The 13,048-nt window shown below is 33.8% G+C and overlaps 1 protein-coding gene across 5 annotated transcripts in view; it reads right to left on the reverse strand.

The window, feature by feature from the left end:
- Positions 1-335: 335 nt before the first annotated feature.
- The window catches only part of PCGF5 (polycomb group ring finger 5), a 117,716-nt gene continuing 105,003 nt past the window's right edge, over positions 336-13,048 (reverse strand). For 4 of the 5 annotated variants that reach the window (XM_032245557.1, XM_032245560.1, XM_032245559.1 and 1 more), the window contains 2 exons: positions 9,546-9,605; positions 336-2,994 (listed from right to left, as the gene is read on the reverse strand). In XM_032245557.1, the coding sequence (XP_032101448.1) occupies positions 2,947-2,994; positions 9,546-9,605 (108 nt within the window). In that variant the 3' untranslated portion in view covers positions 336-2,946. The remainder of the gene's footprint in view (positions 2,995-9,545; positions 9,606-13,048) is intronic. The other variant, XM_032245561.1, reaches the window with a different exon arrangement.

The following is a 13,048-nucleotide window of genomic DNA, read 5'->3' on the forward strand; positions in this document are numbered from 1 at the left end:
ACTCAACTTACGACCAAATCGTGTTACGACCGGTCCACGGTCCCGACTGTGGTCGTTAAGTCGAGCACTAGCTGTAGTTAAAATACATTACCCAAGTTACCTGCACTCCAGACTGAGTAATTACCTCATCAATGAGCATTTGAGTTTATTTTTTCATACTTTGTAAAAGTGTTTTGCTAATTTAGAGAAAAGGCCATATTTTGATTTCTCTATTAACTGATGTGATTACTTCAATTAAAGTAATGTTTATAAACCCCAGTCATTCTTTATATCTAAGTTTCTTTGACCCTTTTATATTTAGAATTTCTAAGGCAGATAAAACAGATAACAAAATCTTTTATGGAAGTAAAGGTCTTTCAGTTTATTGCTTAAGAAACAACAGATTAAAGAAAACTTTTAGTTTTATTCTCTGATTTTACAGATTCAGATGATTATTCCTATAGTTTATATAAAGAATTCATTTTATAAGCACCCTAAATTTATAAAGCTAACCACAGAATTTGCCTATATGTTTTTTCTATACCTAGTTTCTTACAAATTCTACAACCTGACTTAAGGGATAATTAACAGGGAATACAGTGTATTACTAGACATAAAAGTAGTCCTATCCTTAGAAAGCTATAACTGAACATACCAAAAGAAGTCAGTTGAAGAAATCTGTGATTCTAGTAGTAATATCACATCACTTAGGACCATCAAAAAAAATGTGTACCTTTCTCCAAATGACAGTTGATGCCTTTCTTAATGTAAGCTTTTCACGTTTTGGCACATATTCCACAGCATTTCAATAAAAATGTTAATGCATTATCAGTAAATAGAGGAATTCTATATAAAACTATTCTCAGTTTCATCATTGCTCTCTATATTTCCTTGGAAAATAGTGAAATTACATATGACAAGGCAACCGACCAAATTTAAAGAGATTTTGGGGATAAAATTCATTTATGGCCATTAAGTTTTGGCTGGGGGCAGCAAAAACATCAAAGTCTCACTTGTGATTTTTAAAATGCACTCTTAATTCATTCTGAGTTGATTAAAATTAACTTATATTTGCAAAACACTATTTTAATCACTGACCTAGATGTGACAAATAATTTTTAAAAGTTCTTAGGGATATCTGCGAACTGGGTTTTACAGCATAGAAAAATAATTTCTGTAGCTAGATAGTAAATTCAGTTTTTTCAGCCATTTATAGTTAATGAAAATCTGCCTTTTAAATTCTGCTTGTGAGCCATTCCAAGAATAAAAACAATCTAACAAAACAAAGTATTGCCGTAACCTTTTCCACCAAATTTAGAACAGAAAAATTTAATAGACTTTTTAACTCAAAAAAAGATATAAGAAGAAGATAATTATGAAGTTTTAGCCTTTTACATAGTGAAATGTATTAAGATTTACCTGTATTTTATGTTTGCTATAGTTGTACAATATCTTATTTCTACGAATCATTTTGAAATTCAGAAGGCATTAATTTCTGATACATTTTACTGGAAAATGTGGGACATTTACCACATATGCAGTATAAAAACTAAATGTGTGTAATACACAGATTGTGCTCATGTCATATTTTTAAATTATTTTTCCTAACTTTCAAGATTTTTTTCTAAGTTTTTGAAAACTGTAAATTTTAAATGGTTTAAAATGACCGTTTTCATATAACTTAAGGTAACAAGACTTTCTTTGACTTGCAGACTAATTCTAAAATGAATGGAAGACTTAACAAAACTGCAAAATACAAGACATTTTCTATTTCTGATCTTAATGAACTCATGTATAAAACAATAATCCCATTTCCCTGATTACTACAGGATTTAAAATAAAATACCCTTAACCTATTAATTTTGGTTAGCATAGTTATCTTCTATACTGCATTTGTTCTATTTTATGCATTTAGTTTGGAAATGTGAAAGGTAACTAAGAGTTTTAATCTACAACTGTTTTGAGACTTTTGAAATCCATAAAATAGCTAATGTTATGTGCTCTAAAAATCCTAATATTTAAAATCATCATAACTCTCTGCATGCCACAATGACATATACCTAAGGCCAACTTAAAAAGAGAAATAATGCACTCATTGAACGACAGCAACAATGTAATGATACATGAAATGGGCTATACAATGACATTTCATGAAGCAGCACCTGCTTGTCATAAGGCATCATGAAAGAAGATTAACCTTACTTACACATTAATTTTATCAGAAGTAAATGTGATCAGCTGCCAACATTTTGAATGGTTGGGAATCTAACTTCAGTTCAAGAGGTCACATACATTTTCAATCTGGAGGGCTAACGTGCCTTCCTTGTGCAATTGGTAGACTATACAGACAGATGCTTAGAATGTCTACAATTATGTTGTGCTCTAATGTTACAGAATAATTGGAATTCTTCGCAAAAGGACTTGCACACTCAAGAATGGACTTTTTTTTTTCCACACAAAAAGCTTACCAAGAACAAGACAGTGGCTCAAAAACCACTTTTCTAAATATATTTCCATACAAAATAATTTCAATATATAATTATTAGTTTCTTGTACAGTACACTATTTAAACAAGAATAAAATAGTAAGTATGTGAAAACTGCAACACCACAACAATTGAGCCATTTTACTAGTGTAATTAAACATTAGAACAATCTTGGAACAGGCAAGCAAAATATTCAGAAGGCTGAATCATGGCGGCACACCTAACTGATTTTGACCGTGACTTGCACACTTTGAGACAACACAGATACCTTATGCAGATGGTTCAGTAGCAGAATGGCACTTGGTTTGCTCTTAATAGAAACAACATGAATGCAACTGACAATTTAGAGATAGACAATGGCCTTATTTGCATGCTGAAAATCTGGTTGTGTTCCTCTAGTCCACACACCGTTAACTGTGCAATCTGTTGACGAGTAAACAAATAGTGCAGGATTCATCTCAGTGAGGTCTGGGCCCCTTGGTCTAACCAAAATCAATTCTTGGTCGATACTGCAATACCATAGGGTATGACTATAAAATAAAGACAGATAACAAATAAGACTATATTTAGATAAAAACAACACAGTTGTTTATATACAAAAAATTTTAAGATTTGGGATTATAATTTACAATATTTCCTGGTACTAGTGATTACAACAGTTAAAATTTGAGTTACCATTAAAACTCGATTTCTTTTGATTGCCATTATTTTTCTAGAATCAGTCGAGTTTTCAATAATATGCAGCAGAGGTCAAGTTCAAAGGCCTACAGACATCATACAGGTGATATATATGACTAGTACTAGCATGACACTTAGGAGAGGCAGGACCTGGGAAGGACTGAAAGTTAGATACCCTGCTTAACAGGCATTCAACTAATAACCCGATAACGTGAACAAGACAAATCAGCAGCCTGGATTCCACCACAGCCTAGGCTGGTGAGAGCCCACTAAATCACAAATTGACCAAGAGACTTCCTCTGCTAGGAACCTGTAAACCTGCAGTAGTGTTCACAAATCACATTTCTTACAAGTTTGACACATTTTTTTTTTTTTTAGTATCTAAAATTTATTTTAATGATCCTTTAAAAATATTGAAAAAGTAGCTAATTGTTATATGAAGCATTTAGGTCACTGCCTCCTTTCAACAGTTGATACTACTAAACATTTGGATTTGACTATTACATAATGGTTCATATTGTTCTTCATGTCACTAATTATGTAGAAAAGGTATCATATATCTGGCTATCATACAGAACTAGAGAGGAAACAGCTTTTTTGGGATAAAGGCATATGCCATGCTACCTCTGTGTTTGTTTTTACCTTCTACCATATCTTATAGAACCAAAATACCAATAGTTTTCCTTTTCTTAAAGCTGCAGATACCCCCTCTTAAAATGAAATTTGAGGAGCTACTTTAATAGAATCAAAAAGGGGCTGAGACGGCCACTGACCAATGTTTCTCCATCTTAGTATACGTGAATACAAAAATATGGTACAAAGAACTTGGTATTCTTTCATACAGATAAAAGGGCTAGACTGAGATTTAACAATCCTGAAAAAGACCATTTCAGTGCCTACTATAGCTATGCTACACACTGGGAAGACTCAATGTTGGAATCTGTCACCATTCAGCTCAAGATGGGACTAGAGGGTAGGAATACAAATGCCCTTGGGTCTTCCTCTCCCAGCTGAAGTACAGCAGATGCTACTACTGCTGTGTAAGGGCTGGAGTAAAAGTCTCAGACAGATTCTCAGGGTTTCCAGGGTCTAAAACTTGTAAAACTGTTTTGGTTTTGTTTACTTGTTTTCAGTTTAAACTTTATTTAGTTACCTTTGAATCAGAATACCTGGGAGCAAAACACAGATATCTCCACTTTACTAAACTCTCTGGATGTTTCTTAAGCCCAGTGAAATTCTGAGAGGACCAACATCCTTTCCATTCTACCTCACCCAACCCACAATTTGCCTTTCACTGTATTATTCTAGTTTTGTGTTTGATTCTTGTTGAATCTGCACACTTTCTGCAAATACATAAGCCACTAATTTTATAATTCATTCATCATACATAGAAGTATCCATCAACAATTCTACTAGGGATAAAGGTACAAAGAGAAGTAAAGTGGCTTGACTGACAATGCTTAGGATTTTCTCAGTTTTTGGCTGAAGACAATTTTTTCTCCTCCAAGCAACCATTTTTGTGTGTTCTGTAAGAACATATGAAGTGTAATAATTTTATTGAAATGTGTCACAACACTGAAAATTGTAAAGACATATTTTAAGTTCTATTAGTGTTTCAGTTTGTTTTCTGAAATAAAATGGCACCACACTAACAATAATGAAATGCAGCATATCATTACCTCTTAGTGTTAAGTGACTGCACTAAATAGACCTACATTTCAGTTTCTAGTCCTCAAGTCTCATTACGTACTAAAAATAAAGAACAGATATTTTCAAAGAATACATTTCAAATAAAATAAATTTAGAAAATGATAAAACTGTTTTGATGTCCTTTTTTCCTTAGAGAATAAATTATTTTTATCAAAACTTGTCTTTACTGCAGATTTAGAAAATACAAAAAGGTAACAAGAAATGAACTGTGAGTTATAAGTCTCCTTTTGCTGTACATTTGAGTTTAGTTCTTTTTTCTTTGCTATTATAACTTAATCTTAACCCACTGATCTATTTCTTTTGCCAAAGGATAGATTCCTAAAAGTGGAACTGCTAGTTCAAACAGCATACACAGTTTAAAAGGCTTTTTGATAAATGCTGTTACACTGGTCTTTGAGGAAGTTGTTCTATTGTTCTACATTTTTAAAAGAAATTTGAATGCCTATTACTCTATAGCCTCATCAATAATATTATCTTTTCACACCTCTTAATTTGGCAACTTAATAAGCATAAAATAGTATTTCATTTTTTTCATTTCTTGACTTCTAAGGAAGTTCATCCTTTTTATACTTATTAACCCACTGTTTCCTTCTTGTGTATCTTGCCTGATCATGTCCTTTGCTCATTTTTATGAAAATCTGGGCTTTTTCTTACATTTATATGAATTTTTTATGTATCAGTAACATTAAATCTTTCTCTATCATACATTGCAAATATATTTTGATATTGAACAATCACGACCTCAAAGAGGGGGTCCTTTGGCTATCTCATTAAAACTATTTACCTATTTTTTCTTCTAACACTATAAATTTTAACCTGTTTATTTTTTGTCTGTTACCATCATTAGTGTAAGTTCCTTGAAAGAAAAGATTTGTGTTCATTTTTACTTCTGTACCCCCAAAGGCCTAGAAGAGTGCCCAATGCATAATATTCACTAGATATTTGTTAAATTAATCTTTTTTCTGCATTAATTTGAATACGCTTTACAGACTCATACATACTAGGGTCTGTTCCTGAGCTATTCTTTTTATTCATATGTCTATGTTTAAGGCAGTACCCTATTTTAATTACTTCAGCTTTAAAATATGTTTTAGTATGTGCTAGTGCACATTCCCTCTCAATACTCTTTGTAAAAAACATGACTGATCAGAAGCATCTGTTGATATTTCCTTATGAGCTTTAGAATGACTGACTTTGTCAAGTTAAACAAAGATCTGGTAAAAATGTTTTTGGAATTATATTTAACTTCATAATTTAATTGTGGGGAGAACTGGCATCTTTATAAAATTTAATGTACTATTTAAATTTCTTAGGTATGAAATGAAATTTTGGATATATATGAGAATGTCTTTGTTCTTAAGAAATGTATGCTGAAGTGTTTAGTGGTCAACTTTCCTGATACCTGCAATTTACATTCAAATGATTTATATATATATATATATATATACACACATATATATAGACACACACACACACACGCGCACACACACACACACACAGAGATTGATTAATAAGGTAAGGAGATGGGAAGAGAAAGATAGGGGAAGAGGAGGTAAAAATGTGGCAAAATGTTAACTGAGGAATCTAGGTAAATGGTAAAGAATATTCCTTTGTATAATTATTTCAATTTTTTGTTTTGAAAAATTTTTAAATAAAAAAACATCAGGACTTCACATTAAATTTTATCAAATACCTTTTCAGTATTTACTGATGACTTTTTTTTTTTTTTTTTTTTTTTTGAGATGAAGTCTCGCTCTATTGCCCAGGATGGAGTGCAGTGGCGTGATCTTGGCTCACTGCAACCCCTGCCTCCCATGTTCAAGCCATTCTCCTGCCTCAGCATCCTGAGTAGCTGGGACTATAGGTGTGTGCCACCACGCCCAGCTAATTTTTGTATTTTTAGTAGACATGGGGTTTCACCATGTTGGTCAGGCTGGTCTCAAACTCCTGACCTCATGATCCGCCCACCTCAGCCTCCCAAAGTGCTGAGACTACAGGCATGAGCCACCATGCCTGGCCTCATTTTTGTATTTTTAGTAGAGACGGGGTTTCACCATGTTGACCTGGCTGGTCTTGAACTCCTGACCTCATGATCTGCCTGCCTCAGCCTCCCACAGTGCTGGAATTACAGGCGAGAGCCACCACGCTCCGCCCTGATGATTTTTCTTACTTAGCGTATATATGTATAAAATGTATATAAATATATATAATATATACATATTTAATCCCCTTCTCCCAATACTGTCATTCCTTCATTTCTGATAAAAATGATATTATGTCTTGGTTTACTATTCTCTTACTATATTAGTATATTATTTATCATTTTTCTATTTATATTCAAAATGAGATTTGGTGCTAGTTTTCTAATGGTGGGTTCCCTGTCAGCTTTTGCTATTTTAAGAATGGCAAAGTGGAAGGATTCCACCTTTTCTAATGAGTCACAATAGATATAGCATAGAAATGATCTATTCCTTAAAAATTTGAGAATATGACTATAAAATCATTTAGGTATCCTTTCAGGAAGTTAAAGGTGCACCCTATGAGCTAAAAGTTCAATTTTCTTACAGGACTATAATCCATTAATGAGGTGTTGAAGGAATGAAAGAAAATTTGTATGGATTTAGAAATTTGGTCTCACCCCAGTTTTTCCCTAATACTTTGGATCATGGTTTAAGGACATCTTCATTTCTAAGGAAATACATAGGCATGAATACCAAGAGTAAGCAGAAAGCCATGTATTGCAGCACAGGTTATAGCTACAGGCAGTGTTATCATTACAATTCAGCATCCCCAAATCAGCTATGAGGCTAAAGCAGCTAACACATTTATACACCTCAGATATACACAAATCTCACCAGCTCAGTTAAATTATTTACCCCTCACCCTTATCTGCATAAAGAGAAAAATGATCCTGCTCCCTCCATGACTTGACTTGGCCTTCAGAGATGTTAACTTTACTTACTACATTGCTGAAAAGCTAGGATTTAAAGAGTGTGTATCAAAAAGCACATATTTTAATGAAGGCATGAGAATTCCCATATCATAGCATTGACAAAAAGGCTGAGGCAAATTCTAAACTGCTAATTAAATGTTTTCAATGAGCAATTTCAAGTGATTCTTTAATGCTTAATATACATTCATTTGTCCCAACTCCAAAACTGTAACACTGGAGGCAAGTATGCCAGTTAAGTTTATTATATAATTACAATTATCCTTTCTCCCTGGCTCCAAGGAAATAAAGATGAAAACTATTTTAATTACTGAAATAAAAGAACAATGGATATTTTATTATTTATTTGTTTGTTTGAGACAGGGTCTTGTTCTGTCACCCATGCTGGAGTGCAGTGGCACAATCTCAGTTCACTGCAACTTCTACCTCCTGGACTGAAGCAATCCACCCACCTCAACCTCTTAAGTAGCTGGGACTACAGGCGTATACCAACACACCCAGCTAATTTTTGTATTTTTTTTTTGTAGATACAGAGTTTCACCATGTTGTCCAGGCTGGTCTTGAGCTCCTGGACTCAAGCAATCTGTCCACCTCAGCCTCCCAAACTGCTGAGATTACAGATGTGAGCCACTGTGTCTAGCCTAAAATTTATTAAAAAAAACTCTGTCTTGCTCTCTCTCTCTATATATATATACACACACACACACACACACACACACATACATATACATATAAATAGAGATAGAGTTTCACTCTTGTTGCCCAGGCTGGAGTGCAATGGCGCAATCTCAGCTCACTGCAACCTCCGCCTCCCAGGTTCAAGCAATTCTCCTGCCTCAGCCTTCTGAATAGCTGGGATTACAGGCATGTGCCACCATGTACGGCTAATTTTTGTATTTTTAATAGAGACAAGGTTTCTCCATGTTTGTCAGGCTGGTTTCAAACTGCCAACCTCAGGTGATCTGCCCACCTTGGCTTCCCAGAGTGCTGGGATTACAGGCATGAGCTACTGCACCGAGCTGACTCCTGGCCTCAAGCAATCTTCTATCCTCAGCCTTCCAAAGCGCTGGAATTACAGGCTTAAGCCACCATGCCTGGCCCAACAACGGATATTTTAAAGAAATGCTATGGTCAATTCACAGGATTAAAGTTGATCATCAATCATGTCTGTACCCAACAACAGTCTTTACTATAACCTCGTCTATTTCCCAAATTTTTAGAATTTATCAGATAAACTTTCCTCAGACACATGTTCAAGTTTTCTTAGTGCATTATTAAATTAGTTCACTATCATTTTTAAAGAAGTAACCCAAGTAAAGTACTTAGGGAAGGGCTAATAAGCAAGCTGTTATTTAGATTCACCTAATTTGGCATTTTATATTTCATTTGTGGTTGAATGATTCACTAAAAAATAACATTTCTGCAAAGAAAGTAACATCTCAATCCAATATTGAGCAGAAATTTCTCAAGGACTGAAAGCAGTAATTATTAAAAATTCCTTACTCATAAATAATAGCCTTAACATTTCTAATTTCATTTTTAGTTCAGTAAAATTAAATAGATAATTCAGGAGAAATAAATAATGGGAAATCTTGGGTATGTAAGTTGAAAAGATAAGTTTTTTGTAGCTCCAATAACAATTAGTTTTACAAAGTCAAATGTCTTAGTAATTGAGTCTGGGATGAACGTGCTCACCGCCATGGTGTCATGATGGTCATATGTACAGTCGTGAGTGCCTCTTACCTGATACAAAGGGCCATCCTGAGAGCAGACTTGCGAAGCTGAGCAGTTCAGACACCGAAACTGCGGAGGAGATGAACTCATCAGATAAGAGGCATCCACAACTGGACACATATTTAAAATTGATTATTTAAAATATTTTAACGTCAAACACAAGAGTCAACATGATTAATGGTAAATAAACACTTTCCAAGAAAATGGTGGTTGTTTTTGGAAAAAAAAAAAAGACTTTAATAACTTAGTCATTGGTAAAATTTAGCTTGAAGTAATTTTAGCATCTAGATATGAGTTTTGTTTAATATTCTGCAAATGCAAAAATGGTGGCCTCTCCTTTCCAGAACATTTTCAAATACTATTTCCTGGGAAAACCTCACTTCTTGCATGCACAAGGGACATCCTCTTTCTTCCATCCTTTCCTGTGATCACTCTCTCCTAGATCTCTTCTTCAACTTCCCCTGAAAGTAATACTGTTCAAGGAGATCAGAGCTCTGAGAGGAACATGGAATTCCACTCAACCTATAAGGCATCTGCTTTGTTTTATAGTAGGTTATTTATACTGCTTTATATTGCTTAGATTAGATTAGCATTAGATTGTGAGCTCCTTGAATCTATATTTTAGTCACAGTGATCTTAAGAGCTAAGGGCCAGAACTGGCACACATCAGCCACTGAGATGTTTTATGAGTAAAGCAGTGAGAGAACACGCTTTAAAACTATTGAGGAGATTTGTTTGTAAACCTACTACTTTGAAACAATTTATTCACATTAAAAAATCATTCCCAAATTCTAATTTTTAAATATTATGCTAAACTATTATTAAATATAATTTTAATTGTAATAAACCCTAATTTTAAATATTATGCTAAACTATTATTAAATATAATTTTAATTGTAATTGGACTATAAAACATAAAATGTATTCTTTAAAATTATGCATATATGAATTCAACATTGCCTACTCTTCAAAATGGAAGAAAAATTAAATACATAAAAAATATAAGGTACAAATTAACCAGGATATTTCTAACATAGCAAAGTAGGTTTTTTAAAGATATACTTTGAAAGAGTATTTAAATAAGCATTGATTAAAACAAATATATTTGTAGCCTTTAAAATAAAATTTAAGAAATTTTCTATTTTCCCAAAATAATAATTTTTTCTCTAGCAGTCAGTTCTTAATTTTGGGTACTTTGTGCATCAACATGCTGCAAGGCAGGCTCAGCTCTGCTATCTTTTAGCAACCTTCTCCTTTCTCTCTGAAGAGTCACCAAACTCTGGTCTATCAGACTCTGTCTAACACTGAAAATCCTAAACAGGGTTCAACAAGAGTAAGTAGTAAAGTAGCAATTTCACTAAATGATTCCCTTTTTTTTTTTTCCTATTGATCTCTTTGGTATCAGTCAAGATGTCCACACTTGCTTTTCTTACAATTGCCTGCTAATGCAAATAAAGCAAAAGAAGACAAGCATGGTGTAGTAAGTTTAGGTGCTGGACTGGCAGAGATGGCTAGAAGACATAAAACTAAATCAGGATGATCTGGGAAAGGTGGCTATACTGAGAACTACCCAAGAAAAGGTGAGCAGGAAGAATGTGAGTCCATGATGAAAGCTAAGACTAGATAGAGATATTGACAATAAGCTCTCAGGTATGAAACTAAGTGAAGGAGGAGAGAATTATAATCATAATGAAGGTGAACGTACATAAGCTACTAATAAAATAACATTTATCATGTCAGACACTCTATGAAACACTTTAGTATAGTTCATTAATTCTTAGTTTTACCCAGATTTTAAAGAATACAAAAACTGAAAACTGAGGCAAAACTAGGAAGCAGGACACAACTGGAAGAAAATAGCTGTAACTCATAATAGCCAAAGACTCATATTCAGAACACATAAAGAGCTCCTAGAATTCAATAAGAAAAAGACAAACATCATGAAAAGAAATCAAGGCAATGAATATGAAAGGTAAATTCACAGAAGAAATATAAAATTGATAATATGCAGCGCTGACGAAAATGTCGAAAAATGGGCACTCTCCTACATTATTGGTATAATTATAAATTTCAAATAATATCCACTAAAACCTTTTCAGAGACAATTTGTACCTATCAACATTTAAAACCTGCATATTCTATTGAAAATCCACTTCTCAGAATCTAGCCAATGGATATGCTTGCATATGTGTAAAAAGACATATGTACTAGAATACCTTGCTTGTAATGTCAAAAAATTTGAAAAAAAATCTAAATGTCCACCAAAGGACTGTGCTAATTAAATTATGCTACAGCCACACAAATGTAATATTATTAATGTATTAAAAATTTGTTTCAAAGTTTACTGACTCTGCACAAGACACATTCTCAAATTTTAAAAAAAGTTGTAAAACAATACATATGATTCCATTTATGTTTCAAAAAATGTGATGACCCTTGGGCATGAATATTGTAAAGAAAATCCAAGTATTAGATTGATGACAGATTAGATGACATAAGTCCCTTCCAAACTGAGATCTGATTCTGTAATTCTGCATCCTCAATTTATAGATGTGGAAACTACAGGGAAAGTCAGTAGTCACAGATCACATCTCCTGAAACACTAATATTCAAAGGATGGTCCAAAGATCAGATGCATTAGCAGCTCCTGGGAGTTTGCTAGAAATACAGTATCTTAAGCCTCACTCCCAGACCTACTGAGTCAGAATCTGTATTTTACCAAGATCCTCTGATGATTTACATCTGCATTAAAGATTTAGAAGCACGGTTTTTTTCTTTTTTCTCCCACTAATAAGAAAAAGATTAATGTCAAGCTTGAGTACAGAATCTTGAGGTGGCAATACTGATATGAACTGAAAAAATTTCAAGAGCTAAGTCTGACCAGCTGTTTGTTTTGATTTCTAAAGAGAAAAATCTTTCAAAAATGCATCACAGTAGAGACAAGGGTCTAGAGTGGGCAGGGACCATAGAAAACAGGCTGAGCCTGAAGTGGAACTGCCGCAAGACAAAGGAGAACAGTGGCACAGAATCTGTATGGTGCAGGGAAATACCCAACTATACTTGAAAAATTGAGGCAAAATCAATTCTCCTGATATTCTTCCTAAGAGGCTAGAAGTAGGAAGAGGTAAAGGGGTGATCTGAATATGGAGTATCCTTGTTGGAGATGAAAGACTCCAGGGGGCAGAGTGGTATCCAATATGAGGAAAGAAAATGACAGACTTACTCCCAGTATGTAGAATAGATGAGGAGACATCCCATAGTACCAAATAGAATAAAAAACCACAAAGATGCCAATTCCAGCCAAATCAACTTAGAAATAATCCAGTGCCAGTCACAATCCCATTCTAAAGCTCATCTTGAAGAATAAATGGGTAAAATTAGCCAATACAATTTCAAAAGAATAATTGAGGATTTTGCCCTAACAGGTCCTAATAATACACATTATAAAGCAATCTAGAAGGCCCAACTACTTGCCCTATAAAACATGTTTAAACTTCATCCAAATTTATCCC

The sequence above is a fragment of the Sapajus apella genome, unplaced genomic scaffold (genome assembly GCF_009761245.1).
Source record: "Sapajus apella isolate SASKATOON/1434 unplaced genomic scaffold, GSC_monkey_1.0 scaffold58, whole genome shotgun sequence".
NCBI lineage: Eukaryota > Metazoa > Chordata > Mammalia > Primates > Cebidae > Sapajus > Sapajus apella.